This window comes from Echiichthys vipera, assembly GCF_963691815.1.
Source record: "Echiichthys vipera genome assembly, chromosome: 12".
Classification (NCBI taxonomy): Eukaryota; Metazoa; Chordata; class Actinopteri; order Perciformes; family Trachinidae; genus Echiichthys; species Echiichthys vipera.
Window position 1 is genome coordinate 6154949 of NC_139837.1, and position 24965 is coordinate 6179913.

The window sequence follows — 24965 nt, forward strand, 5'->3', positions numbered from 1 at the left end:
GCTGTTTATTTGGTCTGTCGGGGAAAGTCTGAAAAAAAACGCACACAATCAACAGTTTCTTTATTCATTATGTATGAGCTAATGCGAGCGTAAGATGCTAGTTGCTCTTGTTTTACTCCTTTGACAGAAGCACTGCAGGTTCATTTAAATTGCTTGGGTTGGATTTAGATTATTTCAAACGCGTATGTGAGCCCACATCCGCTGTGACATTTAAGTCTGACATTCAGGTTACGATAGGCTCAGTTTTCATCTCAGGTGTTTGATATATAAGACTTGCACCCCACTGAGAAAATCTTTCTCAGTCTTCCTCAAGGCACAAGCACACCACATTCACTGTCTGTCTTGCTCCTTTCGGCTACACACACACACACACACACACACTCACTCACCATCATATTTTGCCCCCTTTCATGAATACGGATATTAAACCATGTATCAATTTCTTTCTCATCTTTCATCTCAAACATATAGCATTCACGCACCGTTCTCCCTCTGTCTCTCTTCCTATCTCTGTCCATCCTCCCAACACACAGCCAGCTCACCTGGTGAAATATTAATGTGTTCAGTGAAGTGTTCTTGTTTGGAGTGCTGCCCTCGCTGTGAGCTTTGTTTCTGGACAGAACAGGAAGCTAAGCAGCTATTCAGAGGCTCAGGCAGAGGTCCGCACCGTTGGATGTAACAGCGAAGGGTGGGATACAAGTTTTCCTCGCTGTTACATCATTGTCTGCACCGACGCTTTGCTCCATGCAAATGATTCATGGGTAACGTAAAGCCCGACCGAGGCTACAGTGAGCTTGCGTAATAACTCAAGCTGCAGCGAGTTAAAGAGATCGCTAGCCTGAAGCTGTGGAGGAAGGATGAGAGGAGATACCCGGTTTTTCAGAACTTCAACTTACATCTTAGGCCTCTTTAGCTTCCCTCAACCATAACCCCCCCCCCCCATCACACACAGAAACACAAGTCCCACCTCTTTGTTTTTTGCTCCAACTTGCTCCTTATAAGCTCTGAAACTGCAGGTGCTGCTATTCCTTCTGCCCCCCCTTCTTTGTATAGTCAAATCCTTTTTTTGCTTTTTGGCATTGTGCATTCGGTTACACACCTTCCAAGTGCTTTTCTTATGAGGCCTCAATAAGGAATGAGCTTAGTAACTGCGATCTGCTCCCTCCTGTTCGGATTCAACACACTCCTGTCGGTCTGCTTACACCACATTGCCCAAAGATCCCCCTGGGTTTATGCTTGAGTATTCACACCATGGTGTGTTTATACTGTATTTGTGTGTGCTTGCACTGGTGCGTGCTGCATGTGTACCTGTCTGCTGTCTGCTGTTTATTTGAAGACCTGAAAATCTTCCGGCCTGCACATCAAACAGCACCCTGGATTTGTTAAGCAGAGGCAGAGGTTTAGTTCAAGGCTCCTAATTTGCAGATGTGTGAGAAGGGGTATGGATTTTATATTTTATACCGGAATAATGCTGACATTCCTTTTAGCTATGCTTATCTTGCATCCTTAGTTCAGAGTCTTTATAAGCTTGTGCTTACGGATGGAGCTTTTACCTGAGAGGAGAGGAAAGATAAGAGCATAAAGACAAAAATACACACGCACACAGGAGGTCCTTACGGGTTGAAAATATGTCACTGCTTAGGGAAAACATCCATTACATTTCCAACCAAGCCCCAAAAAAGACCTGTGTACTTTAGGAAAAAAAAAATCTCTACCTGGGTTTGGACTGGCCTGAGCAGTAGGTCTGGACTACACCATAGTATCAAGAGTATCAAGCCTTTTTGTGTCAAGCTAGACCCTGGCATTGAAAAAAGAAAATCCCCCAAATCTTGACATGCTTCCGTGTTTCTTAAGAAACTGACAATAGGCTGCAACCTTTGCAATTCCAGACAGTATAGACACCTTTTAACTTCTCTAGACTGTGACATAATAACACAAAATACTTTGTTCATTCCTCTAGAGAGCAAAACTCAACTCAGATGACAAAGTTGGGTCCGACCCAAGGAAAAAGCACAGGATTCGATGAAACAAACAGAGATTCATGCAGAGAGCCTCTGTGGACTTTAAGATCTGATGTAAGCATTATTGCACGTATGCAGACATATATGCATATATTTCACACACATACATTACTGTAAATTTGGTGTGTCACAGGGATAAACACTGATGCTGCCAGCTTATGTTTAAGACATGCTGGATTCAGCTGGAGTGATGACTGGCAGGAATTTCATTGTTCTTTTTGAACTGAAATACTTTAAGATGCTACATGTAGGGTTTTGTCAGTGTTTGACGAAAGATGGTTTCAGCCTGTTCTAGGAATAAGTTGCGTATGGCTCTTTGCGTGTAAAAGGAAGGGAAATAAATAGAGGATGGCTGGTAATCGTCTGTTTTAGGCTTACCATGAGTTGACATCAGCAGCTAGCTCAAGAAGATGCCCCCACTGGCTTGATCCAGCTTGATCCAGCCCAGACAGCGCTCAGTCAAAGACGTCATATTCAAGTGTTCCTGTAGTTCTATCTACTTCTTGCAAGAGTTGAGCGAAGTTCAACTCTTTTGACTGACCACCCTACATTTTGTTTTCCAGAGCCCTTTGTGTTGGCATCCCTGCTGCTTCACCAAAGTGTCCTAATTTAAATAAATGAGGTGGCTACATTTTTCATGCAGTGCTATTGTCCGTCTGAACACGGCCTAGCAGTTCTCAACAAAAGAAAAGTAGGCTCTCTCTCAGCTGGCTTACAGGATCCACAGTACTTGGATAAAGCCTCACATCCAGCATGTGATGCTTGGCTCCGCCCAAGAGTGATTTGTTTAAAGAAAATGCAAAAAAGCCAGAGCGTTTTTTTTCCTCTATCCCAGAATGATAAGTCTGCATAACCAGACCGTATTCTACTGCTGGAATATGGTCTGATAAAGCAAGACTACTCTCAGTCCAACGGGAGCTCAACAGAGTTGACGTGTCCCTGCTGCTATGCAGGACTTAAAGGGGTATTATCATGAAAAACTCAGTTTTTCAGTGCTCGAACATTTGGGTACAAGACCAACCAGGTCCATTTTCTTCAGAAAACATGGTATTCAACAATTAATTCACATTTAACTCCCCTTCTGTAGGGTCATTAGAATATATTGCCCCTATCTGAGTGTCCACCTACTGCAGGGGTGCCCAATTTTGGTCCTGGCCACTGTCCTGCATCTTTTAGGTTTCTCCCTACTCTTACACACCTGATTCTAATGATGTGCCCGTTATCAAGCAGCAGGAGCTTGTCACACATTTGAAAATAGTGAGAATCAGGTAGAGAGCAGGTAGAAACCTAAAACGTGCAGGACAGTTGCTCTCCAGGACCAGAATTGGGCACCCCTGACCTACTGTTTATATTTTTCTAGCAAGCCAATCGGAGCAGGCTTTTTGGGAGGGGGCCTACAGAGATGGATATGGGTTTATTCAGACAGAATCTTTTTGCTTTTTTTACATAAAGCATATAAATATCTTCTAGTAGAAACCCAAAGTACAATGCTAAAGCTGAAAATGAGAATATGTCCCCTTTAATACACCTAATATGAGCCTAATACTAAACCTAACACAGATTGGAACCGTATATTTCCAAAGCACAGAGCTGTCGCTTTGTGTTTATTTCCATACTTGATGCTGTTTTGTGTTGTTTTTATTAATGTACATTACTTTTAACAAGACTTTTTTTTTTTTTTCTTTTTTTTAGAAAGTACTGTACATCACAGGCAGCACGGTGTGTGGTGGTTAGCACTGTCGCCTCACAGCAAGAGGGTTCCTGGTTCGAATTCCAGCTGGGGCCCTCCTGTGTGGAGTTTGCATGTCCCCCTGTGTCTGTGTGGGTTTTCTCCGGGTTGTCCGGCTTCCTCCCACAGTCCAAAGACGTGCATGTGTTAATTGATGACTCTAAATGCCCGTAGTGTGAATGGTTGTCTGTCTCTGTGCGTCTCTATGTGCCCTGTGATAGACTGGCGTCCTGTCCAGGGTGTACCCCGCCTCACGCTCTATGTCAGCTGGGATCGGCTCCAGCCCCCGGCGACCCCGATAGGGACAAGCAGTTGAAGATGAATGAATGAATGAATGTACATCCCATTTATACATCATAAGCACAGTAGAAACTGTTCTCTTGGATGTTATTGCTCAAATATATCACTGGAATTAATTGTGCCAAAACACTGAAATGCATTTAAGAAGGGACAGCAGTTATAATAGGCAATAACTCAAGTTATGTGCTTCATTTTAAAGTTTCATAGGGCCCACTTTGGAGCTAGTCACGTTTGAATGCACACCGAATTTCTGAATAAGTCCTTCCTCCTCCAGGCAAATCAACTGAGTGCTTCCCAATCTTATGGGCTGGAACTTTACGAAAAGGCTCATATCACCTTATCTCTTCAGAATCACATCACAGCTCCCACATCTGCCTCCTCCATTCCCTTTAATTTACTTTCATTCCTAAGAGCAGCAGCTGCAAATATAACTTGCTTGGGTTAGCTCTTATTATTATTGTCACGTCCCCACTTTTGAAGCAATTCTACCGTTTTGCTCATTGTGAGTCACTCTGGATAAGAGCGCTGGCTAAATGCCTCAAATGTAAATGAAATTGTAAAAGAAGCTCTCCAAAAGTCAAGCAAGTTAGCAGTAATTGTCAGTGCAAGAGAAATAATCAAATAACGCTGGTACGAAACAGCTGACACAGCTGTGGGATGTACCGCCGATGATCATTATTACAATTAATTTGACAATGATATATTTTGTAAGATTCCGTCTCTGGATTTCTAACAAGCTGTAGTCACTGCGAGCATGATCTACAGTTTTTTGTACATAGTGCATACTCATGTGCTGTTGAGACTTGTCTAATTTGTGTGGCTTTTGCCATGTTTTATGCATTCCTAATATCAGTAACATAACATAACATAGCCGTACATAAATATTTGGCCATACATTCATTTTTAAAGGCTGACGGCGTAGATGGATTATACTCAGAGCTATTTAGAATGAGAGCAGATACAAATTTAGATGCTAATACCTCCAGCTGCCTTGGGGCTCTGTTTTGATCTTTTATCGTCACTTTTTGGGCTTTTGGGTTTTGACAAGATATGCATGACGCTAGTTTCATTCCTGACAGTAATGTGCAGAATAACACTAACACCTGTAGCAGGCACCTCTTCCCTATCTCTATTACCCTGTGCCACCTGCTGGCGTCTCACCAACAACCCTCACACATCCTGTACCGCTACCTTTCTGGCCCCCCCATTGAGTTCAGATGGGGAGGCCTATTTTCTTTTGTCTCCTCAAACACACCCCTAGCTTCTCCCAGGAGGATAAATACATACACTGAATTAATTCATCCATGTCTTTGCAGACTTCAGTCAAATAATTTTTTTCTTACTCTCTTAAGGGACTCAAGGACTTTCAGTAGAGGGTCCTTCTGTTTACTTTGTACTCCCGGGTGAGATATTTCCTTTTGAATGAATGCATGCGGGTTACTTGGGTTTAGATGTTTTCTGTCATGTGTGTTTGTGTATTCCAGAGGTTTCTCTCCTGATTCTGCAAGGACTTATATGCAGAGGTGTGTGTGTGTGTGTGTGTGTGTGTGTGTGTGTGTGTGTGTGTGTGTGTGTGTGTGTGTGTGTGTGTGTGTGTGTGTGTGTGTGTGTGTGTGTGTGTGTGTGTGTGTGTGTGTGTGTGTGTGTGTGTGTGTGTGTGTGTGTGTGTGTGTGTGTGTGTGTGTGTGTGTGTGTGCGTGTGCGTGTGCGTTGCTGATTATGAACATGTGTCGGCATTTCTGCCAAAGGGTTTTCATGAGCAAAGTGCGTAGTGCATATCATTCCTATCGACTCAGTTAAAAGAGGTAATGCAAATCTTAAGACATGTTAAGCTCAACTTTACTCTCTTCATAAAAGCGGTCCACCCCTCACCCTCCCAACCTTGCCTGCAGCACTGATAGGATGAAAAATGGATAGAAGCCCCAAAGGAAGGAGGAGGAGGTCCATCTGTGAGCTGCATTCAAGGACAACAGTGTTATCCATTTTGGAACAGTATGAAACAAGCCAGTGTTTTCAGTGGGGTTTGGAAATGCGGGCTTCTGGATGAACTGTGGATGCTACTGTTGTCTTGCCAAGCCAACTGTGATGTTGCAGATTAGATGCGTATCATTGACTCCTTGTTTGTATCGGCGCGGCTCTTCTCATTCTGAGTGAGAGATAATGAACAAACGTGACTGATTGTTTCTGATCAGTGTGGTGGTGAATTACTGCAGCAACATGGATTGTTTTGCAGTACTCAGCCTCTCATAAAAGCTTAATTTGATTTTATGTTATTCAGCCTGGAGGTATTGGGGTTTGGCTATATCTATTAATCTCCGTTTAGTTTTTTCATTTCCCTTTCTTCTCTCCCCTTTTGTTTGCGCCTCTGTCATTTAATTTGAATGTTTCCCCCATAACGTTCTAAATCCTCTTTTGTGTCCGTCTGTTTTTTGCAATATCAACTTCCACATTCTCCTCTCTGTCCTCTCTGATAGAACCGATTCCACCTGCAGATGTCGGCCCGTGTGCCTCCGTCAACTCTGGGCAGCCTGCTGCTGGCGGTCCTGCAGGGGAGAGAAGGGGACAGGGACAGAGGAAGCCGAGGGGAAAGCAGCTGGGGAGGAGCAGCTGTGGTTTGCCCCGGGTGGGAGGAGGGGGGTGAAGGATTGCTGTCTCACCTGCAGATGCACAGTGGTTCTAACTGGCATTTGTGGGACATCATAAACCTGACCCTCGTCTCCGGGGGCGGTGATAGATTGGGGGAGACCAGGGAGGAGAAGAAGGAGGATCAGAGGGAAGAGGAGGCTTTGAAGATCCTCTCCAGCCGTTTCCTGCGCTCCCCTTCTCCTATCTCCTCTGTTCTCCTGCTGGGATCTGACCCTGAGTGTCTCTCCTCTGTCCTGCGGGCCGCTCAGCGCCTCGCCCCATCACTACCAGCCCTGCAGTGGATCATGGGATATCCCTTGTCTCCAGATTCACTCCACACTCTGGGCGGTCCCCTTGGACTGTTGGCCTACGGGGAGGTGGGCCGCAAACCAATCAGCTTCTACATCCGGGATGCTTTGCAGTTGATCGGCCGTGCGGTCACTGCGGCGACCCTGTTGAGGCCAGACCTGGCACTGATTCAGAACGTGGTGAATTGTTATGACAAACCAAACCGACAAGAGCTGCCCTCTTCAGGACAATATCTGACGAGGTAAATGCACAGATATACACATATAGATTAAAAAGGTCAGTTTACAGGAAACACAAAGACACATTATTGTTTACCTCCAGAAGTATCTAGCTGCTATGCAAACAAAGAAGTATTGGAATTAAAATACATTTTCACTACAAATGAAAAAACACAACAACCTGAATATATTTTTTTGTGTTTATTTGTATTTTGGTCAAAACTATAAACAACTTAAAGAAGTTATATTTATTTTTCTTACATGACAGTGCTCCCTGCATTAGTGTTCTACAGGAGACGTACATTTTTGGTCCGGACTGACTGTATTAGCCAATACTTCAACTCCGATTTGTGATTTAAATGTCCCTATACAGTTCTGCCTGCTTGCTGTGTAGGTTTTGACAGTTTGGTCCCTTGTTCCATTGGGGCCCCCTCAAGGAGTTACAGCTAACATTAGCTAAACCCCTCTGCTTTGTAAAGTGTAGGATGTGCAGGAACCTCCATGCTCGATGACTCAGCTGAGTGGCTAACCTCACTTCCACAAGCTTGAGGTATCTGCCTTTGAAATGTCTACCCTCTGCCCACTACAATATTGACAATTCTCGTTAAAAAATTCAGAGACGTGTCTTTTAGGTAGAGTCTCTGTTATGCCTGGATGGCCAAAAGACCTCATTGTCAATACTTTTATTATGGACTTTTTCTCTAAAAGGTCATCGTTTTTTAAATGTCTTTGTGTAATTTAGCGAAACCAACCATGATAGACCAATAAACACAGAACTATATTCATTTTCTTGCACTTTGCAAAAGGTCAGAAAAGTCTGTTCCAGTCCTGCAGCTGGTAGAGGTCTGTTCAAGAAAAACTTAAGCAGAGTGGTTGATGCTGAAACTTATACCTCTTCCAAAAAACAAATATATTTCTTTAGTCGACAAAGGAATACTATAGTAGTGGTCTGGTCAGGATTGGACCACAATTACTCCCTTTAACCCCTGCAGCCAATAGGCCAACCAGTTTTTCTTAAATGCCTCCTTGTCACTGAAATATACTGAGCTGAGGTTGCAAAAGTGTACACATTTAAATCACCAAATGATATATGGAAGACACTGACCAACTGCCATTAAATTCCTCACATCACAGCACTAAATGTCTGTAAGCTCGTTAGTTCCCTGACTGACGCTTTGGCATTTTTGCGAGGAGCTGCTGGCTCCACTGGTGGTACTGTACGCTCTGGTTGCTGCCCTTGTCTGTCCTCTGCACCGTGGGGGTGGCTTTTTCTGAATAGCGCTGTCATACTCGGGGAGGAGGTCTTTATGGCATACAGATTCACAGACTGACACCACAGTTTTGTATGTTCCTCTTCGCTGTTGCTGCGGCTTCAATCCCTGCAGCTCTTAAAAGGGCCTCCGGCAGCTTTTACAGGTTCTGTCAAGGTGCAGTCCGCGATAACGCATACAAACATATACAGTAAAAAAGCATATTGAAATATATATTAAACCATAAATGTTTTTGCTCAAAGCAGAAAAAAAAACTAAATCCTTACATTTTTGCACAGCAAAAATAAAATAAAAATTTGTACACTCAGACATTACAACCCCTCTTATGCGGCTGATACTGTGTGATACACTGAAACCCTGTGTTATAAACTCACTCCAAAGGTAAGTATCTCTGCTCTGCCGGTTGACATGGATACTTTATTACGGTGCAATGGATAAAACAGCATGTTTCCAACTTTTGTGGCACTGGTGAGAGAAGGATTTTGTGGTTTGAGCTGGGCCCACAGCAAATATTGAACATACATGGAGCCTGCCAGCTGAGAGTGATCATCAACACCACCCACATAATCGCAAGCTGGATCCTCACAGCGTTTCTTTCGTCCTGCAGTTAAGTTGAACACTAGGATGCCAAAACAATTTGGCACAGAGGGCCAGAGGCTAAAAGATGTGGAGTGGGAGTCGTTAGGTTCCAAAGCAGTATTACTGGACATTCATTATTAAAGTTAAAACAAGTTGATTAGATTTAATATGATTGAATTGCTCAGTTTTATCCATGCTAGCAGTGCAAATTTATGGTTAGCAGCATCAGCAATGTAACTTGAGTCCAGATTGAAATATTTTAACAACCATTGGATGGATTTATTTTATATTTTGTACAGACATCCATGGTCCCCCAGTAGGGCTGGGCAATAAAATATGAAACCAGTAACTTCAAAGTGATACCGATACCAGTGGAGTATTTCATTTGATACCTTTTTTTCCTAATTCATTCGATATCCATCATGTGAATGTAAACACGCCGGCACGCTGAACTGCCAACTTCATCAAAAACACTGCACCCGACTTCACCACACCATTGACTGTATGGGTGTTGCTGCTGCGGTAGAGGGCCAGTCAAAAGTCTCAATATATCGAAGAACACTTGCGGTGATTGGCTTTGAGCAAAACCCTACAAATTATCCTTTTTTTTTATAACTTGGCATCAAATGCAGGAATTCTTTGACTTTCCTCTAGTGCCAACATGAGGAGGACTTTTTTTTTTCCTTAGTAAAATGTCTATACAGCTTTTGGCTAGATTGCTATTCATTTGGTATTCCTGTACTACACTGGATGAATAATAACATTGGTAATCCCTTAAGGCTATACTTGTAAGATTTTCATCTATTTAATTGTCTTTTAAGTTACTATGATCAGTCATAACAATGGTGATTGATCATATGACCTAATAATGAAAGCACTTGTGCTTGCCTTTTTGTCGAGTATTACAATATCCGTGTCTGTGGTGACATTCCCTCCCTAGATGTAAATACTCCGCCATGTTAGTGACGCTGCTGACAGCGGTTGGTCTGCAGGCCCAGATCATCACTAACAGTTATGCTGTGTTCACTTGTAATCGGATATTGGGAACTTCCAACTTCTGAGTCAGGCTTGTAGTAAGGGCAGAAGTGTAATAGAAACTTGTGCGTGTGTATGGATTTAGGAGGTTAACATATAGGGGATTGACTGGAAGTAGAGAGGTGAATGTGTGTCAATAAAGTTTACAAAAGAGCACAAAAAAAGGCAACCACATCTTACCACCAAAGAGGCCGCTAGGAACAAGGTACCTCATTTCTTACAGAGTACACCTTCAACTTTCCATCTAGCACTATCACCAGGTCAAAATTGAAATATATCCAATACTTTGGTTTATAATAATACCCGGAGAAGGAATGATATTCTTGCGAAGCCTCGAACTTTGTTTATGGCTGTTTAGCAAATCCTAGCATGGAAAATACCAAACTAAGATGGTAGCCATGATGAATATTATGCTGTACCTGCTAAACATCAGTATGTTAACATTGTCCTTGTGTCTGAGTGCAGTTGTACAATAAATAAAACAATAAGTTATGCTTTTAAACGGACTCAAACTTCATCAGGACACCAGGGAAACTCACAATCTTCCTGTGGAGGGCCAATTAAGAAATAGTCTAGACTATCAGAAAAGGCTATTTATATTAAAGTCCTCCACAATATAGTGTCAGTGACCTTTGTTTCTGGCCTGTGAGAGACTGATAAAACAGGTCGTTCTATCGCACTATTCATAATGGTCCAGTTAGACTCCATTCCCTCCAGTGTACTCCCTGATTCTTATCCTTCCACTGCAACAGCCAGACATGCCATTGCTCCGGAGAGCCCTAACAAAGCTGAAGGGAAGTAAGAGACCTCCACATGGAAAAGGCAATTAACAGCTCAATGCCCAAAGGGACAGAGTGAAGAAAGGCAGGGAGGGAGAGAGGATGTCTAGAGATATAAGAAGAAGAGGAAGGTGTGAGGGAGCACAAGTGCACAAGCTGCACAAGAATGTTACCATTCAAAGCAGTGGACCAATGATGATAAAGCCACAGAAAAATGTGAGAAAGTAGCCACTTTTTATTTCATTTTGAGGAATGCCCAGAATCCAAATATGCCTGGGCGCTTATTCCCAAAAGTAAGGATGAAGTAGTCAAAGACAAACATATAGATAAAAGACAGGAGGAAGTAGGAAAGCTAAGACGGAAAATAAAAAATAAAGTCAAAGGAAAGGAAGGAGAAACTTTTGTGGGGAAAGGATGTGAGGGAGGAAAAAATGAGAGCAAGGAGGGCTGTTGTTATCAGAGTGAGATCTGCCAGTCAGTGCCATCTCACTCGACACAGCTGCCACGCTGATTCTATCTCCCCTGAAGAGATTAAAACCATTGAAACAAGCAAGCCACATATCATCCCAGACAGACAAAGACACAGGGAGTAAACTTTCCTCCAAAGTAAAGGAGATGGAGGGATAAGGGAGTGAGACACATGCCTGGGACTCTTTTATAGAGTCATCATTTACTGGCCACTCTGCTGACATTTACTTTCAGAGTGTGTAAACCGGGGCCAGGTGTTAGCGAGACGAAACCATCCCTCTCTGACACCGCTTGGCTTACTTATCAACTCGCTTTGACATCCACAGTCCATTCTTTAAATGCAGCCTCTGGTCCGATGCGACACAACAGAACCCATAACTAAAAGGCGCCGCTGCTTAAAAGTGTGCCATACTTTTTTACACCCCTGTTCTTATCTCTATATTATCTCCTACTCCCATCTCACACTCTTATCTCTGGGCGCGAATCCAAAAATGTCACAAACCTCAGGGAAGGGAGCTTTGCACTTCTCTGCTCACATAAGAGATGTAAAGTGAAGCTTATGGTTATTTTTTTTTGTGTCCAGCCGCAGCCATTACAGCATAGTATATGAGTCTGGAGTGGGTTGGCTTGATGAATCTGCTGTCTATGGGATATGATGATTCAGCCACCCTATTAGCATGAGTGATTTCAGCTCAAGGCAAGGCTAGCACTTCCGCTTTTATGGTCACAGAGACAGAGGGAGCCGCCGATGAGGAAACATAAGTTAACATGGAATGGGACGGCAATGACTTTCAAATCAGAGGCATTTTTAATCAGCTCTTTAGAATCATGGTGCATGGAATGGGTTTATAAATTGATATTGTGCCGTTGAAGTAAATCCCAAAGTGAAGTAAGAGGGTAATAAAATAAAAAAGCGCAAGCAGAATACACAAACTCTTACATACCTTCACATGCTGTTTCGTTCTATGTGTGGCGCAGACATGCTTTAGTCCAGTAAAGGCTTGGAGGTGAGGTTAATGACCCTCATGATCAATTTAATCTTTTCATTTTCCTTTGCATGTCCCATATTTAATGGAGAAAGTTCTCCTGCCCAGTTCTGTGCTCATCGATTCAACGTATAACTTTGAGATGAGGAAGGGACCACAGAAAAGAGCAAAAGACAAAGGCCATTTTTGTGCTCTGAGAACAGGCTATGGCTTTTCCATTAACAGGAAGGAAAACTTGCCATTTCTAGCCTTGACCCAGACAAAATCAACAGTCCCTGCACGGTTCAGCACCCTTGTCGAATGCAGCGATCCCTGCATACTTTAACATTTAAACAACCACCCCTATGATATTCACTGACCTCCTGATAAGCCCCCACTAATCCACACACGATCTAATAGTACTTGAATGATTTCATATTGGGAGATCACCTGACGATGCTCACATGATCAAATGCTACGACGTGAGCTAACAATACTTGCACGGTTCAAAAGGCCAGGGCAGATTTCTGTGCAAACGGGGATTGCTCTAACTAATTTATTCCACTGCGAAGACTGACGCTGGACCGCCAGGCGAGTGAGACGAATGGCAATGACTGTCTGTATGGACTGGCAGATAGCAGGAGACCCTCACTGCACTGCATTAACTTTTAATTATGACTTTCTGGGAGATGCAATTACCCATCTGAGACTAGACTTGCTAAAGCTGCACAAGAAAACCATGCCCATCTACATCGTTTGTAACATTTTCCTTGCTTTTCCCCACAATTTTTTTTGTAGGGTTTTTTTTTAAATGTTTTTTCATCAGGCTTTAGTGTTGTGTATTACTGCAGGCTATATTTCTAAACTGCTATAGCCCAGCACAGATCTTTGTTGTCTCTCATTTATTGTCTGTTTTCCTCTCTGTGCTCTTTGAGGTTTCTCTCCAACACTTCCTTCACCGGTGCCACAGGCCTGGTCCAGGTGGATGCTGGCCTCTCTCGGGTCCTCTCTTCCCAGCTGTTCCATGTGTGGAGCCTGAAGAGGGGAGCCCTTGGCCAGCCAGCCTGGGTGACTGTAGGCCAGTGGACCCGAGGCAGGCTGGAGCTAGAAGGGGGGATCCTGGGACTTGTGGGAGGGTTCGGCAGTAGCCAGGGACAAGGTCTTGGAGCCGGGGTGAGGGGAGGAGACGGCCAGGGGGACATTAACGCTGGAGGACGTTGGAGGCCAGGAGAATCTGTTGAGGGACAACGCCTGAGGGTGGTGACACTGGTGGAACACCCATTTGTCTTCACACGGGAGGTGGATGAAGATGGATTGTGTCCAGCCGGTCAGCTCTGTCTGGATCCCAGAACCAACCGGTCCGACCTAATCCAGAGCCTCTTCAACCAGCTGCACAACCCAAACTCTAGCGTTACAGACTGGGAGGGCAATGGTGAGTTTGGTTTTGGCATGTGTCCTTAGAACAGCATAGTGTTGGCATCAGTTCTAATCTATGAAATGTTGAAGCTTCTCTTATGTAAACTGTTAGATCTCTTGGCTTAGATCTTATTTCTGTATCACAGGCTACTTTTTTGCTGCTCAAGATAGGAATGGATTTTCAAAGTAAAATCAATAAGGTATCATGGCTAGTCAGTCCCAAAATATACCAAGTGCAGTGTCAAGGGTTCAGCTCTACAACTCTGTTTCACGAATGTGGAGGATCAAAGGCATTAAATCAATAAGAGATCAGGACTGCCTTGTCAAAGAAATACCAGGTACGATATTTCGGATTTAGGAAACCACACAGGCAGCCTACTGTATAGCAGTAAAATATAAGGTATTTTAACTTTCCTTGATTAGAATCAGCAGATGACATATGGAAGATGGCTAATAAAACTTTGTATTAAGGATGAATAAATAAAATTCCATATGCTGGTGCTTAGTCAGAACTCGTGCAGACCTTTGTGCCAAGTTTTATTTATTGACGGACTTTGCAAAATGACAAAGTTTGATATAATTTGATATTAAAGCCTGTCAATTTTTACTTTTCCTATGCAATGGTTTTTACATTTTCCCATCTGATGTTTAGTGTGCATTCCTAGCATAAGTGCAGGACTAATTAAAAACAAGTGTCCTGTGGGGAACCATAAATATTTTCTATAGTCAAAAGGTGAGGACGCATTCCCAGATATGCAGCGCATGTGCTTGCAAAGAATATGCAGATAAATTTCACATTATTATCACCTTTTTCTGTAAGATCTACCGGAGGACCTGAGGAAGTGTTGCTATGGATACTGCATCGACTTGTTGGAAAAACTGGCAGAGGACATGGGGTTCACCTTTGACCTTTATATTGTCGGAGACGGGAAGTATGGTGCATTGAGCGGGACAGGGCGCTGGACGGGGCTGGTCGGGGACCTGCTGAGCGGAACGGCGGACATGGCTGTCACCTCTTTCTCCATCAACTCTGCCAGGAGTAGAGTCATCGACTTCACCTCGCCCTTCTACTCCACCAGCCTGGGCATTCTGGTACAGTTGCTGGCAGTCATCATTAGTTTGTGGGAGTCTCGAGTTTGTGTTTACATGATTGTAGAAGGCATGGAGCATGCCCTGAAAATATACTACATTGCAAATCAGAGGCAGCATCGCAGTCTTCTAGTGTTACTTTGATTCGTCAATCTCTCTCTCTCTCTCTCTCTCTTTCTCTCTCTCTCTCTCTCTCTCTCTCTCTCTCTCTCTCTCTCTCTCTCTCTCTCTCTCTCTCTCTCTCTCTCTCTCTCTCTCTCTCTCATTGACAGTATTTCTGTATGCTTTGACAATATGATCTGCAAGTACTTTATTTCACCCTAATGCCCAGCTCATCCAGTCTTCTGGGAAAGGAACACAAGATCATTAGTTGTGAATAATTACTTTGCTGAGTTTTCAGTGGACAATTATGGAAGTTCAAAATGAAAGACAGTTTAAGAGTGTATAAGGAGTGTGAGAGGCATTTGGAGAAGCCATCTTAGCAGAGACCTCAAACACTCTTGACTTGTTAACTTCTCCCTCTGTGGCTGACAAACTGCAATGCATAATATGATCTGACAATACGGTTCCATTTGGAAAAGTGATTTCTTGCCTTCAGGAAATGATGAATAGCACAAAAACAATATATGCAACTTTTTAAAGTAATCATGCCGAGGAGGGTCAGAGACATTGACTGACAAGATCCTACAAACTGGAAGTGTAATTATAATCCCAATTTACCACGAAAATGCAAAACATCTCATTCTTGTTTCAGTTTCTTGCTTACATTTTGTCTTTTTATTTTTTTGACTTACCAGGTTCGTAGCCGAGACACTGCGGCCCCCATTGGAGCCTTCATGTGGCCCCTCCACTGGTCCATGTGGGTGGGTATTTTTGTCACGCTGCATCTCACCGCGCTCTTCCTCACCTTGTACGAGTGGAACAGCCCCTTCGGCATGACACCCCATGGCAGGAACAGGCTGCGTGTGTTCTCCTATTCCTCCGCCCTCAACCTCTGCTATGCCATATTGTTTGGACGAACTGTCGCCACCAAGGTAAGGTAGCTCTCCTCTCTGTGATAAATAGGCATCATGCCGGAGGAGGGAGGGAGCAGAAATTGCAGAGAAAGGGAGGGGTGGTGTGCATTATTATTATTAAGAGTCAGAGTCCGAAGAGTAAGTTAGAGGGAAAAGAGGCATGGAAAAAAAGATGATAGAAATAGCTTGGGAGGAAAAGAGATTGATAGGAGAGAGGTTAAGAAGGTAGGCAGTGATGAAGTGGAGAGGTACAGGGAGGATAATGCACATACAGGGAGGGAGAGGGGAAAGGGTAAGTGGTCCGACAGAGATTGAAGGAGATATGGCAAAGATGATGGAGATGGATGAAGGTGGAAAAGGCAGGAGCAAGTAGAGGTTAACTCCCGGAAGTAGCCAGACACAAAGTTGAAAACAAGAAAAGCAGAAAGAAGAGGGACCAATGGGGGATGGAAGGGTGAGAGTGCAAATTGGGAAACAGGCTTCAAAAAGGAGGTTGACAGAATGATGGCGAGACAGGGTTGAAAGGGTAAGTGGGCATGCAGAGAAAAGCATCAGAATGAGCGCGACATGGAGCAGGGCAGACAGAGCATGGCGTAAAGGGGAGAGTGCAAGTAGGTGGGTAAAGTTGGAGAGCCAGGCAGTAAGTACGAGAGAGACGTGTGAGGACAGATGGAAGTCAAATTCGCAGACTGAGGCAAATCCGTCCATTTAAAAATATGCAGCAAGATGAAAAACAATGTATTGCCCTTATTTTCTTTTTTTGTTTAGAGATTAAATGCACCTTAAATTCGCAGTAAAAGCCTTCAGAAACCTGTCAGATTTGAGTGATGAACCCACCCACCCAACCACAATGCAATTTCTTTTAAACAGCATCATATTATGCCAAAATCCATTATTATAATATCGTATAGTTGCTCTTCAAATTTTCATGCAGCACATTCCATTATATATCTGAAACAAAATTAGCTTTAATTATTCCTATACCTCCTCTTAGTGAGTATGCACACTATCATAATATTCATTTAATCACACTTTGTCCCTAAAGGAAGCAGTGTAAAGGACGTTGGTGGAACAGAAACTAAGTGATTAGAGAGACCCTCCCATAATTGAAAGGTCACAGGTTTGATCCTGGCAACTGGCAATGTGTCAATTAACAGGTTGTGTATATTAGCAGCTGTGTGACCTGTTAAAATGCCCTTGAGGAACACTGAACCTCTGTGGGCTGGGTCAGAGCCAAAGAGTCATATTCATTTAGGCTATGGGGAGGACAGTGGGCAAGTCAATCGATTGCTAAATTGCAAATAATACCTTATTTCCCTGGAGTCACCTTTATAGTCGTGTTTAAGTTCAATACAATTTGGACCATTTTAAGTCTTCAGAACCAATTAATCCAATGGAAAAACACATTTTTGTTCTTTCCAAAAGCTAATCACACAAGCAAAAGTGCAAGCAATGGAGTGTTTCTCTAGAAATGCTGCAATCGTGTGCAACTACTAGCTTACTACCGAATGTACAGTTGTGATGGACCATTACTTCCAAGGCCAAGGGGCACATGATTAACTCAATACATCAGTTTGTGGGATTAAAAAAAAAAGATCTGTTCAAAACGTGTATATTCTCTGTTGTATTACTCACTCTGTGGAAGCTGGTCCTGGATCCTAGCAGAGGGTGACGTAGACGCTTTGTTCTGCTCTGTATTGGACTTGGTTCAACACTTATGCAACCCCAACCAATGTCACCTGAAATTGTTACGTTTGCCAAACACATTAGGTAGTCTCCTTCCTCAAAGCCGTTTCTCTTATAACATTGAGTTACAGTTACAGTCTAATCATACATTTTCCTTATACTGAAAACTAGTAGTTACATGCGGCTTTAGTCTCATTATTTAAGCATGATATCATGTACAGTAAATAGCCATCAAGTGTACATTTAAGACTCCTTTTACAGGATTCTTATTTTTAAATGAATCTGCGGGAAAAATGGGTCATCCCTATGTCCCCAGGGTCCTATGTCTATTGATATAAACATTGTAAGAGAGTGACAGGGGCTAGCTTTGCAGTTGCAAGAGAACAAAGGATATGGACAATACAAATGCAGTTTGAATGATAACGAACAAAACCGTTTGAAGGTTCTTGATAATGTGTCCTGCTATAAGGATATTGAGCAGGGGAACTCACAGGGCTACCATTAGCTTAATTAGCTAGCTAGTAGCTACTGCCGATCAAATTTGACAGTGATAGATGTCATTATATCTTCAAATAAGCACCTGCATTGTGTAAAAAAAAAATACTTTTTCCCATATTTCATAACTTCCTTAAAGAAATATATAGCTTCTTAAGACTCCCTCCCTTTCTACCCTTTCAATTCACCAACTAATTATGCATGGAGTTGAAAACAAACCCAACACCTTCGTAGTAATGGGTTACAACCTTGTTTATATAATTAATGTCTCATTAATTAGAAATTCATCTCTTCTCTTGATGTTAAGTGGATTTTAATTGGCGGAATAAATAAATGATCACAATGTTCAGGTGGATTCATTCCCCTGGGCAGGCGATTTCATCGAAAGATATTTCTGATGTGCAACAGTCACACTGTTCTCCTCTGCATTAGCTCCTCTTCTGGTTGGTTTTGATTAACTTGATTACCCTTACTCTGGGTTTCATTTTGATTTAAAGGAGGGTGAGGACAATAGGGGAGGAGGGGGAGGTTCAGAGCCTCTGCATTTATGTCATGACCTGAAAGCACCTTTCTTCACACATTTGTATTTTAAATTGTTTTTCATCTCAGTTTCCTCCGTGCTGTTTGTCAGTCTATTTAACCTTTGTCTTGACATCATGACACTTTTCAGTTTAGATTCACTCGTCGAGGTTTTTTCTCTTTTCTTTCTGTTTACTTTATTTTTTAATAATTAGACAGAAGCTAAATCAACCCAAACAGAACAAAAAAATCTCTTGGTATACATCTCCGCTCTGCAGACTCCTAAATGCTGGACCGGGCGCTTCCTGATGAACCTTTGGGCCATCTTCTGCTTACTGGTGCTGTCCAGCTACACCGCCAACCTAGCTGCAGTCATGGTCGGAGAGAAGACCTTCGAGCAGGTCTCGGGAATTCATGACGACAAGGTTGGACTGCAAGCAAGGACACAAACTCGCAACTGCATGTCAGCGCGCCACACACACATACAGACCCACATGTACACACATACTAATCTTACACAAGGACAAGCTAATGAGTACAGAGTGGAATTATTTGTGAAGGATTATCACTTTCCATATCCCTAAACCCTGTAGGGAGTTCAGGGCTACAGTGAATTGGATATTAGGCACATCGTGATATTCACCCGCTCTCTCTCTCTCTCTTTATCAATTCCACAACCCATCTCCACCTTTTCTTCTACCCATGTCTTCCTGTGTATTTTCCACAGCTGCACCATCCGTCGCTGGGCTTCCGTTTCGGGACGGTGAGGGAGAGCAGCGCTGAGGATTACATGAAGAAGAGCTTCCCAGAGATGCACGACTACATGAGACGCTTCAACCAGCCCACCACTCCGGAAGGCGTGCATATGTTGAAGTAAGACACAAACTCATGCACACAATAAACATTTGTTTTTGTTTTTTTTTTTAAAAAAGACTGTATTGAAATTAAACAAACAAGCCAGTCACGTTTACATCTGTTATCTGTGGTTGTCTGTATTCGTTGCATTTATGTTTCATGCGCACTGTGCATACTAAATAACAGCAAGCAAACGTGCATACTCAATAAGAGCAAACAAACGTGGCAGATTTACAGCCACGCAGCACCTACTGTATATTCTATGTGCTGTGCTAATATCCTACAGGAAATAGTTAATACAGTTAATGATGTCATCTGGAGGTCACCCATAGACACCTACATGAAATATAAATGTCAAGAGTACCAACTACAAAAATGTCAAACTTTGGATGTTCTGAGTTCCATCCTGCTGTTTTTTCTTTTATAACTTCTGACATTTTGATCTAACATCAATGCAATTGCTCAGTGTAACTCAATGCAATTTGTGTTTTAGGTTTGATTTCCCCTTTGATCTTAATCCACCTCAAGTGATGTTACGTCGAAGCCATCGGTTGATGTTTTCTTATGCTAGTGAGCGCGCTGTTTGCTTGTGTATCCGACAGATACCATCACATCCTCATCACTCTGTGAGCTGAATATATTTGAACCCTGCGTTGGTTTTAGCTTTTCCTTATCCACCCATGCTGAATTTTGGCACAGGGTCTAAGTGAGGCGAAAGCCTGTGAATTACATACATTTAAAAAACCAAAAAGTCTAAAAAAAATTAAAGGAATTTTGTTCATTAAAAGTGTTGAATTTAGAGATAAATGACGGTCACGGACAAACTGATGAAATGAGGGCCGAGGATGAATGGATAGATCGGGTGTCGAATGGGGATTGTGTGAAGATGAAAGCAGGGAGGCAAGGCAAGTTCATTTATATAACACAATTTATTCACAGAAGCAGTTTAAAGTACTTTACATAATGCATTAAAACACTGAACACAGCACAAACACATAAATCCAAGGGATACGAATGATTTTAAAAGAAATTAACAAAGATGAGAAATAAATAAAAGAGAGTAGTTATGGTTCATTCAAAGGCTATACAGGAAATACACGTTTTTAACCTGGATTTAAAGGTAGTCGAAGTTTGGGTCAAGTCCTATATCTTCTGGAAGTTTGTTCCAGCTCTTTAGTTTTGACCACATGAACGGTTAGCAGACTGCTACCACATGACCTTACAGACCGAGGAGGTATAGAGTATGTTTATGCATGTGTATGTGTGCATATGCAAGTATCTCTGTCACGTGTTTTATGTTAGTCCTACCTGGTTTTCCTCATATCCTGCATATGATATTAACTTGGAACATGTAACCTGTTTTTTCAGCACTCTGTATATTTGACAATTACATCATTCAGGTTTATGATTGTATGTGAAGACATCCTTAACTCCATATATAAATCTGTCACTTCTCTAATAAGCTCAGCAGTTAAGGATGAACCCATTTTGGTTTGGTCCATTTTTTAATTTCTAATGTGGATCCTTTGCTGTGATACTTTTAACTTAGTAACTACTTTGTATCTCGAGTTGAGGTAGAGTGATCACAAAACCTTGCCAGTGTCTTAATTTCTATTGGAGTACACCGACTAGCATATTTGTGTTTCTCAACACCCAAATAAGTGCTGGTCGAGGAAACGTGGGCCCAATCCTATTGTCCACACTCACAGACTCTGAGGCGTGTTCCCGGTGAGTCTGCAAGGGCTTAGGGCTTTCCCACTGTCAAATCGACAAGTGCTTGAGGGCTCTCCACCAGACATTTTGTGCACTTTATGCACACTTTCCATAAGTCTGCATATATGCAGACTTTGCCTTAGAAAATACCCATGATTCATAGCTTTGTGACTTTATAAACCCAGGGTTACCAGGGGTAGCCCAGAAGCTTAAAAAAAACAAAAAAAAGGTCAAAAGAAAATGTACTGTCACATTTCTGTTTAATCAGAATCAGAAATATTTTAATAATCCCAGGGGGAAATTGTTTAAATGATTTAATTTATTCAGCCTGGCATGTTACATTGGAATACTGGAATATGAATCATCCTTGGCCATGAAAGGAAAAATTCCCAAATCCACAATTGTACGTAACATTTTTTGGTGTCCTCAAGGAAACATTATATGTTGTCACAAAGGGCTGTCTCATTTGTTTTCATACCATTTTGAGGCCTTTAAGGGACTTTGGGATCGGGCCGTATTATTCATTAATCTAATGAATGAATTCAAGTTAAACATCATGTTGTATTACTTTGTGCTCTAATGGCTTTTATAACTTCATTCAAACACACATGGGGGTCATATAAACTCTCACGTGGACATGGATACACAGAATACATTCATTTAGCAAGGGTGGAGGAAGAATTCAGATCTTGTACTACTAACTACTCACTGCAATATAAAAATGAGAGTCCTGCAATGTTAATCTCATTTCGGTGAATGTATTTTTTGCAAAATGTACTTGGGATCAAAAGTAAAAGTACTCATAATGCAAAGAAATTACCACTGTCTATGTGATTATATAGTATATTATTGAATTACTATTACTGATGCATTTGTGTAAGTAATAGTTTACTGTAATATTTTATATACTTTTGATCTGTAACATAATACGTAAATACATCCTATTTTATACGCATTATATGTTGTGTGTAAAAGCTACAATATTTCCCTCTGAAATGTAGTAAATTAGAAGGATAGTACTCAAGTACAAATAGCTCAAATAGGTACTTAGGCACAGCTCTTGATTCAAGTTACATTCCACAACTGGAATTGAGACCTGCAAGAAAAAAATATGTTCATCCTTGCTTATCCAAGTACAGAGACCTTCTGTACCACACGCAGCAAACACACTCACAGCTATAATCGCATATGCTTCTCTGACACAATACCTGCACCATAGAGCACCAGCGGAGATGCTGAGACAGTGCATGTGCTGACGTTGTGTTACAACTGGGAAGATACAAAGCGCCTGATCAGAAAAAAAGGGTTAGAACAGGGAAGATGAAGGTGACGCTTGTTTGCGTGCGTGGCGAAGCAGAAGTGGAAGTCACAGTAGTGCAGAGAACCGGAGTGAGGCAGTAAAATACTGTGTTGGCAGATCTACTGACCCCAATACGGCACTCAACTCTTAGAGGAAAAAAAACTCAAAAGCCTTCTCCCAAACAGACAGAATGCCAGTGGCTACACATGCAGCTGCACATGAACACAAATATATACGCTCAGAGTAAGTAATGCAGGCGCATACCTACACACAGGCTTATGACTTACAATCTTACCTACACACTTTCATGCCTATACACACACACACAAACACACACACACACACACACACACACACAAACACCACTCTTATCCCGAGGCTTGGCATCGGATAACTTCCGACCCTCTTTACTCCCTAAAGAAGCCTTCCTCTCTCTTCTCCCTGTGCCTCGTATTTGACAGACAGGGGGGAAAAACAGACATTTCTGCTTTTCCAGCACAGTTAAAGACTTTGTAAAGTCAACCTTTAGTTGCACACGAATATCAAGAAGTTTCAATGAATTTGACCAGTCTGCTATATTTTTTTATGGGCATGCTTTTTACAATAATGCATTTATGCTTGTTTATCCGTCTGCAATTTAAATTAAGTGTATGCATAAATGTGTGCGTGTGAATATGTTTGCGCAATTTGTACGTCAATTTGGGTGTGTGTGTGCGTGCGTGCGTGCGTGCGTGCCTCCGTGCGTCCGTGCATGCGTGTGTGCGTCAGGAAATTATCTTTTCTCTTTTATCAGTGTGTTTGTGTGTCGATATATAATTCAAATCCAGTGTGTTGTGCTTCGTAACCTGAAACCTGAAACTTATCTCCTGTCAGCTGCAGAGGCTGCACACAGGAACGGTCTATAATTACGGGTCGATTTAGGTCAATTGGATCGATATTGCCAGAGTAGGAGAGTCTTCAGCGATGTGTATAATGCCTTATCAGTCTGCCACAGAGACTGTTGGTTTAGGTAATGATGTATGTGTTTACACAGGGTATTAGAATGCAGTTAATCTCATCCTCTGTATAAATGACAAAACCCATGACATACCCAAATACAGGGTTCTTTCGTGGGTCTGGGGAGAGTGAGAAAGTTTTGGGAGGGAGATCTGATTAACAGCTCTTCAAAAGTTTAGAGTAAGCCGTCTTCAATTAATGCTTCTCTCTCTCACTCCTGTGATCTGCGTGTGTGTGTGGTGAAGGACAGATCCCCCTGCCCTGGATGCGTTCATCATGGACAAAGCCCTGTTGGACTTTGAGGTCTCCATCGACGCAGAGTGCAAACTGCTCACTGTGGGGAAACCTTTCGCCATTGAAGGTGCGTACGCGGGCTCACACACACTTGACACCCTTGTTTTTATTACTTGGAAGGACATTGTATTGACTTTCAGTCCTTCCCTGGTGGCATTTTTAAAAGCAAGTTGTTGTTGGTTATTTTTGCTTTCGCTTTGCTGATAATATACCATCCAATATCTGTCTTTATTTCCTCTTTTAATTTTTTTCTCGCTTTAAAACAGTTTGCAACACATGCCATACAAATCAACTTAAACTTGAATCAAAAACACTTAATGTATGACCCCAACCTTTACATGAACCTTAACTTAATAATAGTTGTATCGTTAACCCTAAAATCTAGTCATAATAGCCTAATAAATTGACTTTGTGGGGACCTGCTTTTGTCCCCAGATGACAGGTGAGTCCCCACAATGTGATTAAATACTCACAAAGACATATACACAAACCAAAAGCGCCTCGCACACATATAAATACACACTTGTGCATGCACTCACAAACAAAATATTGTAACTGTACATACATACTGTAGAAAACCGCTTTCTCTGTCATGCAACACTGACAAACGTACAAACATTATATACACCTCAAAGCATGAACATCTACTCACACAATCACACATAATAATGTAAGTTCATAATGTGTGCACATGCTCACACACACATGCAAAAAGGAGATCAAATACTGTTGGCTACATGACTGACAGAACTTATAATGCTGCAGGTTAAAAGTACGCATCCATCTATTATTAACAACAATGCCAGAGCACTTTGGACTCTGGACGCTTACAAGTCAAATTAGCTGCTGCAGTCATGGAGCTTATAGAAAAATCTACTGGCAGTCAAAAAAAAAAACAGCTTATGATCCACAAAGGGCGTTAAAATATTTTATTATTTTATCTTTTCAACACAAATGAGTGAGCCTATGCTGACATATGTGTGTGAGAGCACTGATGGTTGCATCCTGGTGTTAAATGAGTGTGTGCATTCTTGAAGGAAATTGTTTTTCATTTTTAAGAGGTTCAGAGAGGGGACATTTCTCCAAAGTTGAGTCATTGCTTCTTCCGTCTGAAAAATCACCATATGAACCATGTCAAGTAATGAAAAAAAGCAAAGCCACACAATAGAGCCAGGAAGCTCACCGAAAAAATACATTACACCGCTGTCATGTTTTCATGTTCAACGTGTTGGATTTTAATTCCGCTTCCTTCTTCTCATCCAGCTCCTTCTACACCTTTAACTTGTG

At 42.1% G+C, this 24965-nt stretch overlaps 1 protein-coding gene across 1 annotated transcript in view; it reads left to right on the forward strand.

Moving 5' to 3' along the window:
* The window catches only part of grin3ba (glutamate receptor, ionotropic, N-methyl-D-aspartate 3Ba), a gene marked incomplete at both ends in the record, with an annotated part of 70778 nt that overhangs the window by 32378 nt on the left and 13435 nt on the right, over positions 1–24965 (forward strand). Inside the window, 7 exons of the mRNA XM_083923622.1 lie at positions 6525–7225; positions 13235–13731; positions 14536–14807; positions 15602–15838; positions 18799–18945; positions 19248–19393; positions 23630–23745. Of these exons, the coding sequence (XP_083779748.1) occupies positions 6525–7225; positions 13235–13731; positions 14536–14807; positions 15602–15838; positions 18799–18945; positions 19248–19393; positions 23630–23745 (2116 nt within the window). The remainder of the gene's footprint in view (positions 1–6524; positions 7226–13234; positions 13732–14535; positions 14808–15601; positions 15839–18798; positions 18946–19247; positions 19394–23629; positions 23746–24965) is intronic.